General features: G+C 41.6%; 1 protein-coding gene across 2 annotated transcripts in view; it reads left to right on the plus strand.

Moving 5' to 3' along the window:
• Positions 1 to 4,283, plus strand: part of TRIM29 (tripartite motif containing 29) — a 70,148-nt gene extending 65,865 nt beyond the window's left edge. For both annotated transcript variants that reach the window (XM_088458756.1, XM_088458755.1), the window contains one exon: positions 1,888 to 4,283. In XM_088458756.1, the coding sequence (XP_088314882.1) occupies positions 1,888 to 1,947 (60 nt within the window). In that variant the 3' untranslated portion in view covers positions 1,948 to 4,283. The remainder of the gene's footprint in view (positions 1 to 1,887) is intronic.
• Positions 4,284 to 25,483: the final 21,200 nt, after the last annotated feature.

Here is a 25,483-nt window from a genome sequence, read left to right on the forward strand (position 1 = left end):
CAGAGGGTTGTATCTACACCTCTCCCTCGGTCTCTAATTACCGATCCTACGGCCTCCAGCTGTCTTCTCAATTTTGTCTGTATATGATTAACATTCCAGCCTGTTACCATGACAATGCTGTGAGATTGACATAGCCATCCATGTATAATACATTGCATATGACAATTATATGAAACATTTCAGATTGGCTATATAGGAAACGTCAAACTATGAAAATCACTTTATAAAGAATATTTTGTTATTGCAGGTATCAGCAATGAATTTCATTTTACATTTTTTTGTGCAAATAAGTTAATTGGTTTCAAAATAAAGATTAATTAAGAAATCACTTTAGTTATTTATTTTTGTAAAAGAGTAGTCACTGTGGGCCTGATTTAGAGGTGCATGCTATGCTGTTGTTTGCACAGTTGGCCGATGGTTTTTGTACAGCGCATGCATCACCATAAGTTACCTATGGAAGCCATAGTGACTATTGGGACGCAAAGTGATTGACAGTCAGTGTGCGTTTATGATATACTTGTCTACTTTTAATATCTCATCTCTGGGAGATGCCTGGAGAGGAGAAATAGCTGGACTCATCGGGGGGGGGGGGGGGGGGGCAGACCGGGTTCGTATGTAGTTATGCCCCGCACCATCATGGCAAATTGGCACAAATCGTGGGACCGCTAAGGAGATGGGGCTAAAGTACGTTTTTCATGTCATTTAGCCCCACGACCCTCCATATGTAGACACAAATCCTGGCAATTATGCCGCGGTTCCTGGCAATTATCTCCCCATCCTGCCCACTTCACTAGGAAGTAGGTGGGATGTGGGAGATCTGGATACTCTTCCAGGTTGCGGGGAGGCCACCAGAAAATTCGGGAGCTGCAGCTACTGGGAGAGTAGGTAAGTATGGCTTATGGAGGTAGCGGGGAGGGGGGAGGCATTTGGGGTGGTTATACAAATGTCTCTGCGGCATTAGCATGAATTCTCAGTACCGCTGCATACAAAAAGACGCAGCCGTAACGCGATTGGCGCGCACCTCTGAATCAGGCACTGTCTCATTTTACACAACATTGTTGTTTCTTCCTATATATCAGACACAAAGAAATAACATGTAGGTTTTATGGCAATGAGAGACCGCATAACATTTAATATAAATAGAATATTAGCAATAGCTAAAACTAGAATTAACCAATGGCTATTGTTTGCAGCTTAGTTACTTTGTTCAATAAATAATAAAACATGTAAGTTTTATAAGATAAATTGAATACAATTTATATTACAAGATAAGTCCAGTTTGTGGAGTGAGTAAAAGAGCCAAAAAAAGTCTGTATTATAAATATTGGGGTTTTGTATCAAGCAGTGAAAAGTGTGGAGAAGTGGACCAGTGGAGAAGTTGCCCATGGCAACCAATCAGCTTTGGAGTAGCATTTATCAAGTACAGTCTATAAAACCAGAGGTAGGAGCCAATTGGTTGCTATGGGCAACTTCTCCTCTGGTCCACCTCTCCACGCTTTTCACTGCTTGATACATAAACCTCTTACTGTACCTTATCTAGCATGAATCATTGTAGAGTTGGACTTATCATCAATGGTCTAGTGGCCACATTCCACAGGATCTGTTATAGCATGATGATCTCTTATCTGAATTTCCAAGCTATAAATAGAGATGAGCGGCTCAGTTTTGACTTGGTTACGTTCGGATCCGATAACACCATCTTACTGGCTCTCACCTGTTTTGGAAAGCCAATATGTAAGTTCTGAACTTGTGATAAGTTGGTGAAAAGAACCGAGTAAAACCGACCTGCTCATCTCTAGCTTATAATACATGCATTTAGATATATCTTCATCCTTAGAATACATAGAACAATGATAGTAACTAACATTTATGTTATGTTTCCCACAGACCCAGCAACGCCCTTTCTATGTGAATAAAGGAAATGCAGCCAACACTGAATCCCCATAAATCGCTGGGAACATGGAAGCCTAAATTGCTCTCTTATTACTGACCAAAGCTATGGATGTGTGGGATATATGGACAGACAGAGAATGGGGAATGCTGCCTTGTACCTTATCTTTCATTGCTATTGCTATTGCAGTGAATGTGTTATGACTGGATTTGTCTGGGAGGAAAAAAAAAAACAGGTTTTAGGCAAGCCACGGGCAATAACCATTTACTGGAATTCCTGGGTGGGTCGGGGCTAGAATGAAACTTCTATCTATGTATCTCAACTTAACTCTTTACTGTGTCTAGGTAGAAAGACTTATGTTTTTATTTACAAAATATTACTATTATAGTAACTGAGGTCTAGGTTATCAAATGGGTTGAAAATATTTAAACAGTGCAAATCTTAACCTGTCATTTTAAATCATTGCCTTCATTGTTTTTACATACAGTACAGTATAGATAGTCTTGATTTATTTTTTTCTTCTGTATTAAACATTTGCAGAGATAGATCTTTATTGGATACGTATTTACCTACGTACTTGGCTTGAGACCCACTGAATTAATTCAGAGATTATACTGTATATACGTTTTCGATCGCTCTCATTTCACTCATTTCCTTTCCGTGTACACCTTTAGCAATTTGCACAGCACCCCTTCAATTTATCTGGCCTACGCATTAAGCAGCAATGTAAACTCGGCGGGCAGCGCAGTCCCCATTTTCACAGCTTCCTTCTAGTGTAATCTTCACAGCTCAGATATTCCCTTCTGCCTCCTATTCGTTCCCAGGCTTTGTGCCGTTCTAAAATCAATCTCGGCTAATGCAAGATTTATCTCCTGCATCCTTGAATGAAATAAACTTTAGTATTTTGCCTCTCTGCATGCCTCTTTCCCTTTGGCTAATGTTCAGCTTGGTTCTGTATCAACATAATTTTATCCAATCTTTTCTGGGATTATGAATGGAAAGCTAGAATTGGTCGGAGGCGAATTATTACCTTTTCATTATACTTTAGAGGCATATTAATGTCATGTCTCTTCAATCATTCCTCCGTGGCATTTTCTGACTTAGAAATAATATACAGTAGTAAAAAGCTCTTTGCCCCAATCAAATGCCCGAAGTCAGAAACTTTTAGTGAAGCAGGGAAACAGTCAACGTGTCTGGGCCGATATTTTCCCAGGAGGCTGTGGTGTTCCTGTGCGTCATACTAAATAACAAACGAACAAGAGATTTCATTGTTAAGAGGCTTAGTTCACTAAAATGACCCATCATGCTCCTCCAGGTATATGTAGGTCTACACCTGGAACGTCAGGGCTGCCCACGATGTTAGGGTCGACCTTATGGCTATTGGCTAAGTAAGTACGTCCTGGCCTGGGGCAGATTGTTCAGAATGTCTGGTAATAGGCTGACATCATTGTTTTGACAAAGAAAACCACATATGAATCCAGCTCTAACATCTCCCACTCATCTACAATAACTGCAAATCAAAACACAGTTGATTTTGCAACTAATAGAACCTTGCAAATGATAACGAACTAGTGCAGCCAATCATTGTTTAGAATGTTGCTAATTATTTTATTGATAATGCATTGGTGCATTATTTATATATCAGCAGTGTTTGAGCGGTGTATATTTTAGTCTGACAAACCATTTACAATCCTTCCAGTCCAGGTACTAAGCCCTAATAATACCCAATAAAGGGTAGAATAAAATGCCTATTATACTAGACTCTTTTCTTTAAGACTAAGCAGATGAAAGTTAGAAAGAAAAAAAATTATTTAATGCCATATCTGAATACCTGAACCTGGTTTATATATGTTAGCAATGCTTTGTTCTACAGTCAATAATGTGCAAAGGTAATTTATTTTGTCTGTACTCCTCTTGTGGTTGAGGCAATATTTAAATTATTTGGGATTTTTAAAAGCCACATCATATTATATTGCAATACTAAGAGCGGTATCCAAATAGCCCCAATATTTTTTCGGGAGTGAAAAACAGGAATTTTTTTTGCCAATAATCCCCATTTTTTTTTTATTACAATTTTGTTCACCCTATCCTATTTGTTTCGGGCGAACAAATAGGATAAATACCCAGAAAACACATAGGATCCATGATAAGTTCACGGACCAATGTGTTTCACCATTGTGCTGGCAAAAAAACACATCAGGCCAGAAAAAAAAAATCCCTGATAAGTGCCGGCATTAGGCCGATCTTCGGGGCATAATTGGATAGCCTTGGGGGATCCATTAGCACCCCAATAATGTTTGGGGCTAATTGGATGCCGCCCGATTGTGTGAATCCCACAGGTCCCGAAATTCCTATTTCTGATGACATTACACAAGTTATTTTATAGTTATTATCTTTTAATTTGTTATGAGACATCTATAGTATTTAGCTCCTATATATTCTTGGCCCCCCCAAAAAAATCAGATTTGGATAAAATGTACATTTATACTGCATATTGTTATCTCTGCTAAGGGTCCAAAAAATATATTTTTTTTCTCTAAGCAAACTGGATAATTTGTAACAACCAAAACAAAAATAAATAGGTAAAAATTTACTTTCATATATAAAATATAACAAGAATTAAATTCTACGGAAATTCTATGGAAACTTTTTATTACAGATGTTAGTGGTACTACTTAATTTGTTCTGGTTACATGTTCCACTATTCTTTGTCATTAGAGAATACAGTTGTTTAATGTGTGCAATAAAAAAGACTTAAAATACTGCAATTTATTTAATTAAAATAACTGGTTTTTATTCTACTTAAAATTCTGTTGCAATGTACGATCTCTTTGTGTTATCAATTTTGGAAAGTTTAGTTGCAGCCTTGTTGGACAACAATAGCAACAGTGAAGCAAAGCTTAGAAAAAAAATCAGTCTAAACTAATTAACGACATCACAAATAAATATATCAATATATAATGCAATGTGAGATAAATTGCACATTAAATTGTGTTTCATTTACACAGAATTGCAAAAATATATTTTCCTTATATTTTTCTTCTACAGAAAATGTTGTCTCAACAGTTTTCCTGCTCATATTTTGTAATACCTCCAAGTTTGCAGTGTTGGTCTCTTCAAAAATAAAGTTCTATAGTAAATAAAGACAAATGTTGATGATTTGTTTTATTATTGTTCTGCGTCAGCTAATGTATTACCTAAATAAATGTTACGCATAATACATTGGTTTCGAACTTTGTAATGTAATAGAAACTATACCAATAATTTTCCTATAATATTATAGTTTGATCCATTTCTAATTTCTGTTGGGGACACCGCAAGAAATATTGGTACATATCTGTAAAAGGATAATTAGAACAGGGTTTTGTGGGAAAGCGCCAACATGTGATTAACAAAGTAGAGAACATGTACACAACAGGGAACTCCCTGGTTTGTGGGTGGCTGCAGAACAGTTTTCACCCAATAACAGGGTTTTTCTTTCTTTTAAATATCATTGGAGGTGATGTAAACCAGGCCTTAGCTTATATTTTCAGTGTGGCGCCATTTACACTGCGCGGGCATTCTTAATATTGGTAACACTTACTGCATTTTACCTTTATAGTAAAAAAACAAAAAACATTTAAGCATACATACATAACACAGCCAACAAAGTAGAGATGAGCAGTTTAGTTTTGGCTCAGATCTTCCCGCCAAGTTCGGATATCAGTGTAATATGAGAAAATGTAAACCATGAAATGAATGACATGCAGTGTTCTAAAATATCAGTCAACTGGACTTTGTACTTTTCTGCATGTGCATTTCCACTATGACCTGCAAGCCACATAGGTCACCGAGAGCATTTTTACAAAAAGGAAATTCCAAAATCCAGAATGATGTCGTGCTTAGACGCATTTACAGAAATCCCTTGAAGCCACAAAATACTACCATTTGGGTAAAAAAATGTAGCAAATCAGGTTTAGTCATGGTGCAAGATGAACTCTTGGGAGCTTAATGGCCTCACTCTAGTAAGAAGGACCATCACTGTATTCAAGTCCTATAACAGGATTAAATATTTGCTTTTCTATAAAGATGAAAATTAAACACGATTCTCCCTTTCTGGCATGAAAGACAAATTAAATTATTAAATATGGATGGCTTTGGAGCTGCAGGACTATGGTTATTACCTTTTAAATGTAAGATTACATACCTCCAAACCATTCAGTTTTTTTTCACCTGCCACACACAGAAGAGGCAGCTGCCTACCCTGAATGCAGAAATACAATTGTGTTTTTTTTTTGCTTCAGTTTTTTGGCCTTGCTACCTACAAGATGCACACGCCCCTGCCCTAATTACACTTTTGCACTTGCAGTATCTTCTCCACATACTGTACTGACCTAACTTGGGCTCACCAGTTAGGATAAAACCTATTTTGCAGATATTCAATGATAAATTGACATAGGTTTGTTTATTTGTTTATCATACAAAAGTATATATATATTGCTTAAGCACTACAATTTATTTACTTTACAATCAGCTAGCATGTAGAGATCTACCCATTCCCAACTGTTCCTATGACATTTGGCCAGGCAAGATCTAGTTATGAGAAAATAGATGGAGTTTCTAGGTATAGCTTCCACCTTAACATCCTCTAAAATACTGAAATCCTCTAGATTCCAGAAAGGTTTTAAAAAATGAATAAATAAAAAGAAGAAACAAAATGTAAACTGTGTTATTCTTAGATTAATGGCATAATTGATATTTCAATTATATAAATGGATTATAAAATAATGTACAATTATTTGAAAATGTACACATAATGAAAACTTGTTTGCAAAAAGCATCAATAGCGTCTGAAAAAATAGCAAATATATATAGCATAACTGTTAGTGGGCAGTGTGCATCCATGCTGTCTCCTCCTCTCTGTGCAGTGACCTTGGGGGGATGACATCACTGAGAGTGTGAAGATAAAGGTCTAATGAGGAGGATAAATCTAAGGCATACACAGTATTGTACAAGATTGAGTGCATGCAGAGACATTAATGAGTACAAAGACAAGATGTTGTCTATATCTCAGCAACTTACATTTGTAGGAGTCCAGGTGGATAATTAGAAGGCTGCAATGGTGATGCTGCAAATTCTGACACCTGAATTGTACTTCTTGGTGGTGGCTTTGGAATCCTGTATGACCAAGCTATCAATGGAGATCATGAGGGCTAAACTGCTGCAGTTTCAAGAATGTACTGTATACTGGTTAAGACAGTTCTGCTTTACTCACAAAGGACACTAAGCCTAAAATGCCTAAGTACAGGTGTTTCATATATCTCAAAGTGGTACATAAAGCCTCTGAATGCAGACAAAGGGGCATATTCAATTAGCCGCAGGGTTTACCCCGCGGCTAATTGGCGCGCTGGACGGGATTCATTTAGCGGGGATTCCACGCGCGGGTGTCCCTGAGATCCTGCACGCGAGTCCCCGCTGTTTGATTTTACCTCGCACCTCATGTAGGTGCGAGGTAAATCAGCGTGAGGCCGCCCTATTCGGCCTCGCGCGAGCAATAATAACACACTGATTCCGCAGTTCTTGCGGAATCAGTGTGTTATCGCGTGGAAGTCCTGTTTTTAGACGCGGGGAAAAAGCTATTCTATTGAATAACTTAACCCTGCGCTGCGGGACTTTCACCCCACAATTACTCGTGGGAGAAGTCCCGCGGGTAATTGAATATGCCCCTAAGACTCAAGTGGCACACAGCAGAAGCATGACAAAAGAAACAAGTCAGCTTTAAATGTAACAAACAGTCACTGGAAGGATTGCTGGTACATAGTATTGGGAGTTATGAGGAATTTCAGCTGTAATAAATAATTATTTACATTTATTGAGCACGGGTGACCCTATAGCAATCAGAGGGATTGAAGAAAAAGTAATTACAGTCACAAAATATATATTCACGGTATGCCTGAGAATTAAAGGTGAATCCACAATCACAGACATCCAGACATAAAAAAGGGACTGTAATAGCAACAGCAAACCAGGGCCAGCAACTGTAAGTCTGAGACATTGAGGAATATTGTGTGATGATGGCCTTTGATTCAAGCAATCTATGAAGCTGTGGTATAGATGACTAGGCCACTTGGGGCATGATAATTATCCAGAACTAGCTTTAAGGGATGGTGACACGAATAGCTGTGAACAATCCAGAGAGACTGGCATGTGAGAGCTATATAAAGGGTAAGGAACCCATGTGTGTGGTCCGATGGAAGTGAAATTGAGAAGTGGATATCGCTATTTCCTGACATTCATTGATGACTTCACAACAATGACACACATTAACTTAATCAAAGCCAAAAGTGAAGTAATAAACACAATTGCAGACCACAAGAGTTTGGTGGAGACTGAAATAGGTCAGAAATGGAAGATCTTGAGATCTGACAAAGGCAAGGAATATAAAAATAAGGATATAGCCATCTTCCAGTATTGAGCACCAGCTAACCATTGTATACACGCCTGTACAGAATGGTGTCAGTGAGTGAGCCAACAGCATTTGTGGAGAGAGCATGGAGTATTGTGAGTGAAATGGGCCTAAAAAAGAGTTTTTGGGTAGAAGCAGTGTCTACCACAGTATATCTGAAGAACCGTGCACCCACAGTAGCTGTGAAAGGCAAAACACCTCTAGAGGTTTGGTCTGGTAGTAAGCCAAATGTCAGCCATCTTTGAGTCTTTGGGTGCAGAGCATATGCACACATACTTAAGGAGAAGAGATGTAAGTGGAATCCCAAATCAGTGGAGGGTATCATGCTTGGATAATGCCAAGAACGTACAGACTGTGGGACTTTACAGACAAAAATCTTACAAAATCCAGGGATGTGGTGTTCCAAGAAACAGCACCACCTAACCTGAAGCAGGAACAATAGTGACAGCAAAAGTTGTTACATTGGATATGCTGACAGCTGGAATTGTGTCTGAATTAGAGACTGCTACTGTCTACATCCAATCACAGGGCAGGAGTTTGGTGATATATAATACTGGAACATCCCCAATGATGTATGGTTTTTAAGTGCTCTCAAAGGGTAACAACAGAGGATGCTCCTAATTAGGGATTGGACATCGAAAGAGAACATCAATGTTACAATGCCTTTTCTTCTATCAGTGACAGACCATTGATACCACCTAAACATTGGTTACAAAACATCAATGTTTCCACAGTTTTTTATGTTTCTACTTGTAGCTCTGGAAAAATCATTTGTTTCTTCCAGCCATAAAAATTAATGTGTAGCTCAACTAGCCTACAAATGGTGCCGATAATGGTGTATACAATAAATAAAATAATAAATAGAAGGTGGATCATAGCTGAATTGAAGCCATGTCATCCTACTGTGCAATACTTTTCAAAACTTCTTCAATTTTAAATGCCTCAGTGATGTAGTTTAAAGGACCAGAATACCTTAAACAGATGGGGCCTTATAGAAGAGATACTGAATTCACCATCAGCTGTCACCTGAATGATGTAACCCAATCAGTAATCAGTCACCAGAGTCTGAGTCATAGTACATAGTGCCAACAGTATGAAGCTGCTGCACAATGCATGCCCATGCAGAATCAGTGAGGAAGGAAGAAGTAGGCGGGGGAAGGCCGGCAGAGCCAATCACAACAAAACATGCAGACATCAGAAGACATTCACTAAAAGAGTAAACAAAAACTTACTATCGATGGCAAAAAAAAAATTGTACATCAATGTTTCCAAAGTTCCATCATTCGATTCCCATTTCCACTCCAACTGCAGTATTGAGCTCTGCCTGTGGGTGGGGAAGTGCAAAGATGTACCAGTGGTCTTTACCTACATGCATGTATCATGGGACCCAGTCATGTTTGACTGGATTTCATCCACATTTCAAAACTGAGTCCCTGAAGTGTGGTTTGAAGTCAAACCTCTGCTTTCACCTGCAGTTGGGTTTGCATTTCTTCAATACCATCCATGCTGAAATGCCCCACCCACCAATTACTAAAAGTACATGTTGATGATGTCACCACACACTACCAGCATACACCATAGAAAACTTCACTTTGGCGTAGATGTATTAAACGTTTGAGGGAGAGATAGAGTGGAGAAGTTGCCCATAGCTATCAATCAGCTTCTCGCTATCATTCTACACTTTATTTCTCTCAAAGGTTTGATACATCTCCCTCTTTCGACTTAAAACTAATACCTGGCTACCTCTACTAACCTTCCCCCTTTGCCTTTCCATTATACACGTAAACACTTATTGTTAGACCAGCCATGTTTCCCATTAACAAAATTCAGCTTCTCCCAGGGTCTTCTGTAATTCCAGTTCAAGGGGATGTAAATGTATCAGTCATGATTATTATGTTCAGTTTAATTACTAGTGTATAATTGGGGAACTTGCAATTAATCATATGTAATACAAAAGAAAGTGATGGAGTCTTTGTAGACAAGATGTTTTAGAGACCAGAAGCCAAAATGCACTAAAAAACTATGTATATTAATTTGCTCTCCACGTAGACATTTCTCAATTGTATTGGGTAGAGTAAGTGTTTTAAGCTGAACACTGCTCATCAAAAAGCAGGAATTATACTCCATACACAGTACTCCATCTTAAGCCGTGTACATCTGGGAAAGAAGACTAGGGTATTACGACAGATGGCCAAATCCTCATGATCTGCTTTATTAGTAATATTGGTAAATCCGCCATATATTGATGTTGGTCTGCATAGTACAAAAGTCCAGGAAACATGAGGATGCAGGGTAGGATTCATTATAACAAAGCTTGGCGTGAACTTCAGACCTGTATTAGATTATAAATAGCCAGTAAAATAAATTAACAGAATACAACAAATGATTTAAACATACATTATACGAAAAAAACCGACATGAAATTAAATTTATATTTAAGTAATCATTTCTGTAAAAGGAGTGTATTTTCTATTCATTTATTGCTAACATACTGTAGTTTTTTTTTTTATGGAAAGGATTTTAGAGTTCTGATACAACTGAATGTAGCTATATTATATTGGTCTACAGTCACACTTAGAACAATAACTATATTTATTTTTAAATTAATGCAGCAGAGTGTACTGTCTCCACCAAAATGTGTATAGCGGTTCAACTGCCTGAATCCATTACAGTTATTATAGTGATTAAAAAACAATCAAGCATAATCTTAGCAGCAGTGCCACTAAGATCCTGAAATGTGGCTGCTGCAAAATTCTTCTTAAATAATAAAGAAAATTCCAATTTGCTAGCCGTTGGAGACGGTAAGGAACAGAAGGATTAAATAATGCTATTCAAATCAGAATCAAGCTACTTGCTCTTCCCCACATTTTCCTCACATAGCACTAATAAGAGAATAAGTCCAAAGTAATTAGAAAGGTACATTGATGCGTGCTGTAAGTAGCAATGTCTACTGTTATACCCTAGAGTTGCTGGTGGAACCATTTGTTTGCAGAGCTAACATTCCAGCAAGAACACTATACTGTATCTGATTACATCAGTCTGTGTGATTTATGTATTTTGGTCTAATTCAATTTTTGTTTTGTCACATATGAAGTCCTTCTACCAACTTTATTTATAATTTTAATTACGAACAAACACTATAATGCTATGCTAACAAAATTCCTGTTCTGTGATTGGAAGAGGTACAGTACTGGCTTATTTTGGTAAATACAGTATATGTAATATTTGCACATTTACTTTGAACTGATAAATCCGCAGAGGTCCCATGCCCCTGATGAGAGAAATTTGACCGCAATCTTAGAGCAATTAATTTTTGTCAACTGAGTTTACTTTTTGGACTACTGGAAGGAAATTCATCCTGGGAGACATTCTCATTATCATGAGTAACCCTTGCTTGGAAGGGTCTAGCACATGGATCTTCAAATGGCAGAATGGATTTATTATGTTGTTCTTCTATTAAATTGGACTTTGTGCTAAAAATTTTTTTTAAAAAAAACATTATATCGGAGACTGTTGGTAAGAAAAGAACAATAAATATAATTCTATACAAGAATACAAAAATGATGTTGCTTACTGTAGTTGTTATTCCCTATGGCGCTTTTTTCCTTTGACGTTTGTCATTAAGTTGTCATCTTAATAGGAGACAGAAGTTTAGTTAAACATTTTGTTTACAGCAAAAGACAGCCAAAATATTAACTACTTGTATTAGAAGTTCATAATTTTGTTTTAAGGTAATTTAAATAACAAAAAGTTTTGTACTGTATCTTTAGTCATAATTCATTTTTGATGTTTTATTATGTTTGACTAAGTTTTGTGTTGTACTTTCTTTTTATACATAACTTTATAATTGTAGTTGTACTATATTTTTCGATAAAGATGACAGATTTAAAAAACATGGGGCTCATTAGCAGTGGGAGCATTTCTTTTTTTCCATAAAAAATTACCAAAATGCTTGTGTGTGTTTGTGTATGCAGGGCCTGTTTCAGAGATGTACGCAATGGCAATTTTTCGCTATTATACATGCGTCAAAGTGGCACTGTGCACGCGCAATTATTTTCTTGCGATTCCGCACGCACAGAGAACCCGTTTGAAAAAGCGTGTGACATGGAGTCAGCATTTTGTGGAGGTAACGGGGGATGGTTAGAAAACGCAGGATTGTCTTACCGTTTAGACACCGTTACATGGGCGTGTAAGGTGTATTTGAGACAGGTCAGAACTGCAGCAAGGTCTGCATGGCTGGTCAACTTGCATCAATGATACCGATATTTATGCTGGTCAGTGACGTCAGATGAGAAGGTAGCAGTGGGTGTCCCTATACTCGGGTAAAGCTTTGGAACTATTAGCATATTATTGCCGATGCAGTCCGTGTGAAATTGCAGCTGTGATGGAATTGGCGTCCATCTCTAAATCAGGCACATAGAGGTCTATTTAGTAAGCCTTGGATGGAGATAAAGTTAACAGAGATAAAGTACCAGCCAATCAGCTCCAAACTGCCATTTCACAGGCTGTGTTTTAAAAAGACAGTTAGGAGCTGGTTGGCTGGCACCTTATCACCGTTGACTTTATCTCCACCCAAGGCTTAGTAAATAGACCCCACAGTACATTCGTATATAATTTTTTTGCATACTACTGACTTCGTCTGTTTATGTCTTGTGAGAATGAACAAGGTCAAACTAAACATATTCTTAGTATAGTAAGGACAAGTGCACATTAAAGTGACACAATAAGACATGGTCCATACAGAGTCGATTCCCGGCAGCCCGACATCAGCAGAGCTCCGAGCAGCGGAAGCCCGACAGCACTGGAAATCCCGATTGTGGATAGGTGAGTATCTACTAACCTAACCCCCCTAACCCTAACCCTCCTTAGGGGTGCCTAACCCTAACCTCCCCCCCAAGTGCCTAACCCTAATCCCCCCTCTAAGTGCCTAACCCTAACCACCCCCTTCCCGCTGCCTAAACCTAAGTCCCCTGGGGGGTGCCTAACCCTAACCCTCCCTCCCCCTAGCCTAACCCTAACCCTCCCGGGGGGGGTGCCTAACCCTAAGTCCCCCCCGGGAGCCCTAAACCTAGCCCTGCCCCCCCGCGACTGTCCGCTCGCGGCGCCCGGCATCTCTACAATCGGCATGCCGGGCGCCGGTCTCCCGGCGTCGGGGAAATGCCGGGCGTCTACATGTAGATGCCCGGCATTTCACCCTTGCCGGGATATGACAGTTGGGAAGCCAGCTGTCGGCTTCCCGATTGCATACCGTCTATACAGTAGATATGCCTTGGAGGAGGTGTATCTGACCTAGAGGTTCTAGATGTGCAACAATACAAAATGATGATGATGACTAACAGCAGCACTAACTTGTCGCGCCTGTATTGACACCTCCAGCAAGTACTTAAATCATTAGTGTTGCAGCTACAGTGTATTGTGTCAAGTTGCTGCTGTCTATTCAAATGTATTATAAGACACTTCCATTTGGACTAGTGGAAGAGACAAGGGGAACACAACAGATGTTTAAATGTAATTAATTTAATTTGTGTTTCGTGTTTGTATTTAATTACAGGATGCTGACATTTATTAACAATAATATGTCCAGAGAGTATTCTGTCTTGTATATATGACAATTCATGACAATATCTTGTTTTCTAAAGGGTAATTCAACTTTAGTATTTACTACTGACACTGTGAAAGGACATCTCTACGCTACTGTAAACACACTTGTAGGCCCGATATACGTTTGGCGCTAATGTTACTTTATTGAGCTGAGATGCGTCCAACTGACCATATACATGTAAATAGGCTTTTTCTGACCTACATTTGGGGGAAAATGCATCCGATTTAAATACGCCCCAATATTTTTAGTTGTTTTCTGTAACTCTTACCAAATGTTGAATTTGGAAACTATGCTGTGAAGCATTTGTATTCAGGGCAATAGGGTGTACGACCTGCTGCCCAGGGCACGTGGATGAGGGGGTGGCATGGTTGTTGCCCTAGTGGTACCCTTCTCCAGCTTGTGTGGTGCCTGGAACAGGACTTAGACGGGTGCTTGGCGGCGCCTCCAAAGGCACTTGGTTGCTCCCGACCCCCCCCCTTTTTGTGATATCATGATGTCACATATACTGGGGGTAACCTGCTATGGTCCTGTGTGTATTATATTGTCTCTGAGTTACCAAGCTGATGCTTTCGTCTACAGGTAATGATTGCTAATGGTAAAATCACAAATGATCATTTTCTTTCATGAATATGTCGGCACAGACTATCCTTTCTTCTAGTTGCTGTATTATATAATACAAATATGCAGTTACAAATCTTATCTTAGAGGATTGCTCTATGCCAATATATTTTAGCAACCATTTCCATTTACTGGAGTATCGAGTGAAAATAAACCCAGGCCGAGGGGCTGATGCATAGTCAGCGCACACCAGCCTGTGCAGTGTATCTTGTGTGATTTCTATCTGCACATGCTCAGAAAGCAAACATGTGACCTGCTCGCAGTTTGCGCACATTGTGACCAGGGCTGGATTATAGTCAGGGCGAAAGGGGCGGTCGTCCCTGGGCCCCCACACATAGGGGGCCCCCACACCCTGTCCCCTGCCACTACTACTGGGACCGGCGGAGTACAGCCACTTCAGCCGTGCAGCGCTCGATGAGCACTTATGGTGCGTACACACTGGGCGATAAAGTGGACGACTGAACGATAACGATATCGTTATCGTTCAGTCGTCCACTTTATTGTCCATTTTTAACCCCCAAAAGATGAACGATAACGACGACGCGTGTTCCCGCGGGTCGTTCGTCATTATCGTTCATCGGGCTGACATGCAGGCCAACCTGACGATCTCGTCAGGTTGCTGCATGTCAGGGAATGGGGGAGAGAGCCCGGCGCTGAACAATATCGTTAATGATATCGTTCAGCGGCTGTGCTCAATGTCATGAACGACATTGAGCACACCCTGCCGGGGACACACTACACGATATCGCTCAGGGAGCATATCGTGTAGTGTGTACCCACCATTAGGCTCAGAGCGTGGCGCTGCTCCGGCCGACTGGCGGGCAGGCTGTGCAGTGGGGCTGTACAGCAATGCAGGCCTGACGTCAGAGGTCACGCTGCGCAGCCCCACGCCAGCCCACCCCCTCAACAGTCGCGACTGGACTGGAGCCCGTGGAGGTGAAACAAAGAGAGGAGCTGCTGCTGTGATATTGCCTCGGCCCGGAGGGTGAGTTAATGAATGTTTTTTTTCTTAAAGTGTGGTGCTGCTGGTGGGCTGGTTGGGGGGGCACACTGTGTGTGTGTGAATGTGAATATATATATATATATATACATATATATATATATATATACACACATATACATACTCGGATCACTGTTAGGGGGCCCCACAAGTTTGTTGCCCAGGGGCCCCCACAGACCTTAATCTGGCCCTGATTGTGACTGTGACTGGAGAGGGAACATGGACATAGGAAGTGGCGTTCTCATGCAGGAAAAGTGCAGCCCATGTAGACCAGCAAGTAAGTCCGTAGACATCTGCTACAGCCAGGGCAGGTGCCAATACACACTGATGATATGGAGGCATACACATGTCAGCCAGGCTGGCATCCAAACCCTCACCGCAACTCACAGCCAATGCTTCTCTGGGCCTCTCACAGGTAAGTCAGGTGAGTATATTTACTAACAAGCTGCAGATCATCAGCGTCTGTGACCGATTATTAAACCAAATTAAAACGACAATAGAAAGAAATGCTAAATCAGGTTTACCTTAGCATTTATTACTATTTCCATTTTAAATCCATAGGTCAAAGCCGACGATGATCATTATTACATTTACCCCAAGGTATCGCTCTCTCTGGTACTTAAGTATTCTATTGTCTCCCTCTACCTCTTTATATTGACTTACACTTGTCACTGAGTGGCTGGCACTCTGCGTTGCACTACTAGTTATAAAGACCACCTCACTCTATGGACAGGTTAAGCCTGAAGTACACAGTTTAATCTAGAGCTGAAGGAGGTTAAATAATTCATGTGCACTGTATGGTAATATACAAGGAGACATATTTGTGGTCATAGACAAGTGGTTGAGGGTGCTATACACTAGAACCATGGTTCCCAATCTGGGCTATACTGCCCTCCTGGGGGTGTTTTTTGCTGTTTTAGGGGGTGGTATATGTAAGGGAGGGGACAGGGAGTCGTTTGGTGTTTTGTGGGTATTTTAGCCAAATTTTGGTATAAATATGGACACATTGGATTTGGGCAGTAAATAACTCTCTGTTTTGTGTTATTAATAAGTAAGCCTTCTAGTAACAGTAACAAGGCTGACAAGATGGCGTAGAAAACGACGCATTATCTGTATTCAACTGGATTCATTGCCTATCCAATAAATGAACAATTACTGTACCATTGTGCCTACTTTGTGAAAAAAAAATAAAAATAAAAATTTTTGGAGTCTATGGGCCTATGCGCTCGCAAGCGGGTCGATGGTGGCCCAGTGCGCATGCGTGAGACCCGGATAGCGACAGGCAAACCGTCGCTCCGGGTCTCGTACCAAAGGGGGCTTGCTGTCAATGTTGAGTGACAGCACGCCCCCTCGGTGGGCGGGCCGGAGGCGTGGCTGCCCAGACGGAGGCATTTCCACAATATTTTTAGTTGCTTTCTGTAACTCTTACCAAATGTTGAATTTGGAAACTATCCTGTGAAACATGTGTATTCAGGGCAATAGGGTGTACAACCTGCTGCCCAGGGCACGTGGATGAGGGGGTGGCATGGTTGTAGCCCTAGTGGCACCCTTCTCCAGCTTGTGTGGTGCCTGGAACAGGACTTAGACGGGTGCTTGGCGGCGCCCCCTAAGGCACTTGGCTGCTCCCGACCCCCCCTTCCTCTTTGTGATATCATGATGTCACATATACTGGGGGTAACCTGCTATAGTCCTGTGTGTATTATCTTGTCTCTGAGTTACCAAGCTGATGCTTTCGTCTACAGTTAATGATTGCTAATTGCAATATCACAAATGATCATTTTCTTTCATGAATATGTCGGCACAGACTGTCCTTTCTTCTAGTTGCTGTATTATATAATACAAATATGCAGTTACAAATCTTATCTTAGAGGATTCCTCTATGCCCATATATTTTAGCGACCATTTCCATTTACTGGAGTATCGAGTGAAAATAAACCCAGGCCGAGGGGATGATGTATAGTGAGCGCACACCAGCCTGTGCAGTGTATCTTGTGTGATTTCTATCTGCACATGCTCAGAAAGTAAACATGTGACCTGCTCGCAGTTTGCGCACATTGTGACTGTGACTGGAGAGGGAACATGGACATAGGAAGTGGCGTTCTCATGCAGGAAAAGTGCAGCCCACGCAGACCAGCAAGTAAGTCCGTAGACATCTGCTACAGCCAGGGCAGGTGCCAATACACACTGATGATATGGAGGCATACACATGTCAGCCAGGCTGGCATCCAAACCCTCACCGCAACTCACAGCCAATGCTTCTCTGGGCCTCTCACAGGTAAGTCAGGTGAGTATATTTACTAACAAGCTGCAGATCATCAGCGTCTGTGACCGATTATTAAACCAAATTAAAACGACAATAGAAAGAAATGCTAAATCAGGTTTACCTTAGCATTTATTACTATTTCCATTTTAAATCCATAGGTCAAAGCCGACGATGATCATTATTACATTTACCCCAAGGTATCGCTCTCTCTGGTACTTAAGTATTCTATTGTCTCCCTCTACCTCTTTATATTGACTTACACTTGTCACTGAGCGGCTGGCACTCTGTGTTGCACTACTAGTTATAAAGACCACCTCACTCTATGGACAGGTTAAGCCTGAAGTAAACAGTTTATTCTAGAGCTGAAGGAGGTTAAATAATTCATGTGCACTGTATGGTAATATACAAGGAGACATATTTGTGGTCATAGACAAGTGGTTGAGGGTGCTATACACTAGAACCATGGTTCCCAATCTGGGCTATACTGCCCTCCTGGGGGTGTTTTTTGCTGTTTTAGGGGGTGGTATATGTAAGGGAGGGGACAGGGAGTCGTTTGGTGTTTTGTGGGTATTTTAGCCAAATTTTGGTATAAATATGGACACATTGGATTTGGGCAGTAAATAACTCTCTGTTTTGTGTTATTAATAAGTAAGCCTAGTAACAGTAACAAGGGCTGACAAGATGGGGGAGAAAACGACGCATTATCTGTATTTAACTGGATTCATTGCCTATCCAATAAATGAACATTTACTGTACCAGTGTGCCTACTTTGTGAAAAAAAAAAATATTTTAAAACTTTTGAGTCTATGGGCCTGATTCAGACTGATTCAGTCGATGGTGGCCCAGTGCGCATGCGCATGCGCGAGACCCGGATAGCGACGGGCGAACCGTCGCTCCGGGTCTCGTACCAAAGGGGGCTTGCTGTCGATTTTGAGTGACAGCACGCCCCCTTTGGTGGGCGGGCCGGGGGCGTGGCTGCCCAGATGGAGGCGTTTCCACGAGAACGCCTACCGTCTGGGGCCGGCCCCACTGACAGTGCTACCACAAGGGTCTCGTCGCAAGCCCGATGGTCGCGATGGTCTTGACCATCGCGACCATCTTCCTGGCCACCCGCTATAGCTGTGGGTTGTCACCCACAGCTATGCGAGCGGCCAGGAGGCCGCTCAAAAAAAAACAGAAGGCCGGCCCTGATTCAGAGCGAGCACTCTGTCACAGCGTCCGGCTCTGAATCAGGCCCTATGTTCTAAGCCTTTGAAAGAGATATAGTGGATGGAGATAAAGTACCAACCAATCAGCTCCCACTCGTCACTTTACAGGCTGTGTTTGAAAAATGACAGTAATGCTGGGTACACACTGGCCAATATATTGGCTGATTAATTGATCAACTAATATATCCTGCCCCCATCGGCCAGTGTGTACAGATGACATGTCTGTGAACAACATAATTTACAGACATATCGCATTGGCTGTGCTTCACAGACATATCTGTCCATTGGCAAATGTGTACGGATGATCAGCCGATTGCCCATACACAGGGGCGCCGAGAGGGAGGTGAGCCGCGAGGGGTTACTAATTACCCGGGTCCAGCACCACTTCCCATCCCTCTTAGGTCACAGCAGCCCAGCACACGCTGCGGTGTACTGGGCTGCACTGGGAGACTGTCCGAGGCTGCTAAAGCAGCAGCCAGAGAGTCTCCTATGCCAAAGGGGGGGAGCAATCACACTGATCGCGCCCCCCCATTGGCTGTGTGCCGGATTGAAGGGCACACAGTGCCCCCCTCCCCAGTGCGCAGCACCGCAACCCAAATATTTTCTTTTTTTTTTCTTCAAAGGGGGCGTGGCTACGAGGTCCGCGATTAGGCCATACCCCCTACCCGCCCCCAGGCTGGCCCGACCTGCTGCAGCATGCAGGCGATGGCTGTTCAGTGTGTATGAATGACCATCATCTGCAGATATATCTGCAGATCACTCGATCTGCAGATATATCGCTATAGTGTGTACCCACCTTTAGGAGCTGATTGGTTGGTACTTTGTCTCTGTCCACTTTATTTATCTCCAAGGCTTATTGCATAGACCCCTAAGCCATGAAGGCTCCCAGATTGAGTGAAAATTTAACAAAGAAACACCCAGACAAAACCAACAAGGATATATGGAGAAGAGCCCTAGACTGCGCACCCTGATTATAAAAATTGGAGGTGCTACCTGTTGAGACTAATATTACAGACACAAAAGGAAAAGTTACAAGTTCACAACTCCAACATTACTACATATGTTAGAAGTGAGGTGAAAAATAGGTGTGGGAAAATGTTACATATATAATAAACAAACAAACAATAAAGGTGCTAAAAGTGCAAAGAAGTAAAAATGTGTTATAATCGGATGCCCTGAAGCAGCCCAACCAAAGCAACCCAGGGGACCCACGGCCCAAAAATCACCATTATTTATCATTTTTGTGTAGTGTAGCCCATAGGCTACAGCAGCTCACCACCATCTTCAGACGGCGTACGCTGCGGGGGCCAAGCCTAGGAATGCAATCTGACAGCATCGCATCCCCCCCCCATAGAAACTTAAGAGGGTTGCGACCGCTGTCGGAAATGGAGGGAACGCTGCAGGTATTGGAGATATCTACATCCATCCCTCCATAGTACACCTGTTTTGGGGAATTTGCTGCAAATATTTAATGATAAATAGGCCCCTATATCCAGAATATGTGTCATGTTTTCTTAAGTGATAAGAAATATAAGTGCTATAAATTCATCTAAAAGAGAAAGACAGGTTCATTTTATTAGGTTATGGTTTATATACATTAAAGATGTGTTTAACTATGGGCAGAACTTTTTATTTGGTAATTAGTCTTCATTTCCTGCTCCTCAACATGTCTTTAGTTGTGGAGCTGTCAGGTCCTATTGGATCATTCTGGAAATAAAAATGTTAACTGAGGCTCATTCTGTATACTGAGAATTCAAATAATAATGGCCAAAGAAATCAAGTATTTTCTTATTCGATAAATTATGCTAATGTAGGTAATCACTTGTGACCATTATCTCTCAGCTAGTATGTGACAGCTGTCATTTCTTTCATACAACTACTGTATACAGTATTTGAAATTGTGGGTTACTGGTATACGTAGTTATAGCTAAGATTTAAAACTGTAGAAAATGTAATATCAGTATATAGATTTGCTTGCCGTAACAACGCATTATATATATAGATATATATTCTATTTGCTCAGTTACATTGTGACTGGCAGGAAAATCACTGTACTCTATTAAGAGTACAGTATATACAGTACTTTGTATAGAGCCTTCAATGTATATTTTATGACAATTAAACTAAACAACCACTAAGGCCTGGTACACACTACAACGAGGGCAATCAGGACGATGGTCAGGACTAATTCCCTTCATCCCAGACCACCCATGATTGCCCATACACACTGTGCAATTTAATGAATGACGCAACGATATCTTGTTCCATTCTTCATTAAACTGCACCACCTCGTACACGATATCTTCTCATTGGCCGTGCAGCACAGCCAACCAAAATATATTGTGTACGACCCCCGGAAAAGCGCAATTGTTCATACACACTGAATGATTTGTCATTCCAATTTGCCTGGAAATTAGTAGAGCTATGGTCTCATATATAAGAGATACTGATTACATTTACAATACAAATCTAAAATTTTGTATTTCATGAAAGATTTCAAGATAATGGACTTTGAGGTTACAATTCTTATGTAGCTGAGTGCAAGCTTTTATATAATGTTACTGTTCTTATAAGCAAACTATTTTATTATAAAGAAACTTTTCTTGGAATGCTATTTCCTACATTGATCAATAGAGGGCACTGTAACACTATCAATAAAAGTGCACTGCAGCACGAACAGGCCAAATTTAATAACACCCAAACTCCTCTCAATGGGAGGCTTATGCTGATCATTCATGGGAATCAGTAACACCATGCTGTGTGGACTACTTGCTTCTAATTTACCAGGTCACAGCCTGGCACCTACGTATGCAACCGCAAGCAAGTTGTCAATATTCATCTGCATTCCCAAATGTTATGCTCTTTTCTTCACATTCTAATTGTAGCAGACAGGCTAGGGACAGGCAAGTGCTTTGCTGGAAAAAAAAGTCAGAATTTACTGTCGCTGTATGATTACAATGCTCTCATCTGGCCCAGGCATCCCAGGCAAATGTGACAAAAATTTAGAACATAGTGTAACAACTCTGAATTTCAAATATATACTGTATGAAAAGAGTTTTACTATTTACTGTTGGACTGACAGCACTTCATTATTTAGTGCCTTTGAAATTTTTATTCTCTTCAAATGCTGGAATAAAAGGCAGTCTGTATGCTCTGAGCATGATGTCTGGAAGGGAACAAACAGCTTCGGCAGAGACCTGAACTCAGATGCATGACTACAGACTGAGGACCTCATTCAGAGTTGGTCGTTGCGGCCGCTCGGTTGTACGCAGCTGATGTTCGCTAAACTGCGCATGCGTAAAATTCGCAATGCACGTGCGCAAACTAACTGTTACGATCGGAAATATCTCTCTCCTTGAACTTGGCCAGGTCGTTAGTTTGAGTGACAAGATTAGGCGTTTGTGGGTGGTAACAGGAGAAGGTGCTTGTGAACAGGGGAGTGGAGATCCGAACACAGGTGCATAATTAACTAAGTAGTGTCATGGCACATGTGACATGGGAGGATTTTACACTGACTTGATCGTAGAGATTAAGAGAGGGTATGGTCAACCATAAGCTGTACGACCAACTCCGATGGTTCCCGATGGTCTCGATTAATCCTTATATGCCCGGAGATGACGTGTAATGCGAACGAGAAGGGGGCGTATTTTTAGTCTTACAGCCGCATCCTCCCCTTGGTCGTCCAGCTAACGATCCCATCTTAACGACGCAACTTGCGAGTGCATCATTTGCATATCCGGCCCCTTTTCCCTTACGACCGTGCGGCCGCAATGACCGACTCTGAATGAGGTCCTGAATGTGCCCCTAGTATATGGATGACCATCAACGATCGATGATTCATAATCATCAATGGTTTATGGTCAGAGGCGGCTCGTTCGCTCTGAGCAATGTTTGCCCAACTGCGCATGCGTACGGATCGTTATACGCATGCGCGAACCAGTCAGTGCGGTCGAAATTCATGTGCTCGCAAAATAGCGAATGCCTGATAATTTGAGTGACAGAAAGAGGCGTATGTGGGTGGTAACGGGGGAAGGTGCTTGAAAACGGGGAGTGGAGATCCGAACGCAGGCATGCTTAAAGGTCAAAACGGGCGTTTTATGGGTGTGCATAATTAAAACAGCAGCGTCATTGACCACGTCACTGGGTTATTTTATAGACAGAACTGCTCGCAAAATTGTGGTAGGAAAAACCAACCCCAAGAATAGCGAGCAGTTCATACCCTGGTCAATGTACTCGATTAATCTAATAAATAGCGGACATGACGTAGGATGCGAGCGGCCAAGGGGCGTATTTTCTCAAAAAATGACCGCAAATTTGGTTCGCTCGTTCAGACCTAGAGGCGTGAACAGACCACAAAGAGCGAACGGTTCATTTGAATAGCCACCCCTATTTTCTGGACGAGCGAGCGCTAATTGCGTCCGGCTCTGAATCAGGCCCAATGTGGACTGACATCCATCGATGGGGGAGAACCAGATAGTTTCCCTCCATCGATGGAACAGCAGAACTGAATTTTTTTTTTCTTACAAGGTTCTGACACACAGAGCACAGCTCAACCCCCCGGCGAGGCGCCCCTGGTTTTGATTGACCTATGGGCCAGTCAGTCAAAGAATAGGGATGACCATCGGTTGGTGAAACCATCTATGGTCATCCATTGCATAGTTTGTTACCATCGGTGGCCACTTGCTATTTTGCCATCAATGGTAACCATCGATGGTAGCCACACCGATGGCCATCCCTGCCCTAGTAACTTACAACCAAAATCAGGATGTTGGAAGGCAATGGCCACAGTTTTTATTGTACACCATTTTATGGGAAGGGTAAAACAGGCAAATCCTAGTAGTAGTAGTAGTAGTAGTAGTAATAGTAATAATAATAATAACAATAACAACAATGACAATAAATATAATAATATTACTAATAATAAGAATAAGAATAGTAATAATAATTATAACAATACAAATAATAATAATAATAATAATAATAATAATTATTATTATAGCAATACTACTACTACTACTACTACTACTACTACTAATAACAATACAAATAATAATAATAATAATAATAATAATTAATAATTAGTGTTATTATAACAATAGTACTACTAATAATTATACAGATGCCTCTGCCAAAATCAAGTACTACCTAAAGTTAATGACCCACCAAGGCCACTGTAAATCCAAGTGCTTGAGTGCTTTCCCAATAATAACTTGACACAGTGGGCCTGATTCAGAGCCGGACGCTCTGACCAGAGTGCTCGCTCTGAATCAGGGCCGGGCTACCTAAAATTGGAGTGGCCTCTTGGACGCTCGCATAGCTGTAGGGTCTCGTTGCCGCAATCCCTGGAGTGATTTTGGCTCTATCAGAGCCAAAATCACTCCCACTGACATCACTAGTGATGTCAGTGGGGCCGGACCCAGACGGTAGGCGTTCCCATGGGAACGCCTCCGTCTGGCAGCCACGCCCTGGCACGCCCACCAAAGGGGGCGTGCTGTCACTCACCATTGACAGCACGCCCCCTTTGGTGCGAGACCCCGAGCGACGGCTTCCCCGTCGCCCGCCGGGTCTCGCGCATGCACACGACGGAGCTCCCTTCGTCGTGCGCATGCGCACTTGGGCACCATCGACCCGCTTGCGAGCGTACAGCGCTCGCGAGCGGGTCTGAATGAGACCCAGTGCCCATTGTAAATTGCTGATGTCAAGTACCGTAGGCCAGGCACAATCACCAAAGTCTGTCACCTAATTCACAAACACAAGCTGTGACAAAATGAGAACTTACACTATTTATTAACAGTTATTTATGTCACCACCAACAAATGGCACATCCTGTCACTCATTCTAGGGGGCGTCGGTGTACAGGGTGTGAATGCTTTGCGATCACAAGGACTGCATGCACAGATTGCAAACATCGGCAGGCTACGTGCGAACGCAGCCTAGCGAACAGGTCTGAATCAGGCCCTATGTACAATAACAAAATCTTTGAACTTGGGATGTGGCAGCATGGAAGCTCAACCAGACCTGGTAATGAAAAGGGAGCAATTGGGGCTTGATTATCTTGAGATGAATCAGGTTTGGTCATGGACATCAGACTGACCTGAGTACTTGCTGGTGATCTCTCAAGGGAGCTTTGTCCATGGGCACATAGCTGCCCATGGACAAATGGGCACATAGCTGGTGAGCACTGCTCACTTTGTCAAATCCCACTGGGGGTTGAATGCAAACAGCTTGCCCAGTATGTAAGTGGCTCAGGTGGTCAGAACACTGACAGTATCATGACTAGCTTTGAGCATTCTGGATCTACTTAGTACACTCTGTACATTACTCTCGACTCGTGGCCGAAGTTTGGGTTTTAATACAAGAATTACGTTACAAATTTCCTTGAGATGTCCCTGAGAATAGACATTGTGGAGGTTAGGACAACCCATCTTTTGGAGTATTTCTTAATTTCAGTAATTC

This window comes from Taudactylus pleione, unplaced genomic scaffold, assembly GCF_031769625.1.
Source record: "Taudactylus pleione unplaced genomic scaffold, aTauple2 ptg000848l, whole genome shotgun sequence".
Lineage (NCBI taxonomy): Eukaryota > Metazoa > Chordata > Amphibia > Anura > Myobatrachidae > Taudactylus > Taudactylus pleione.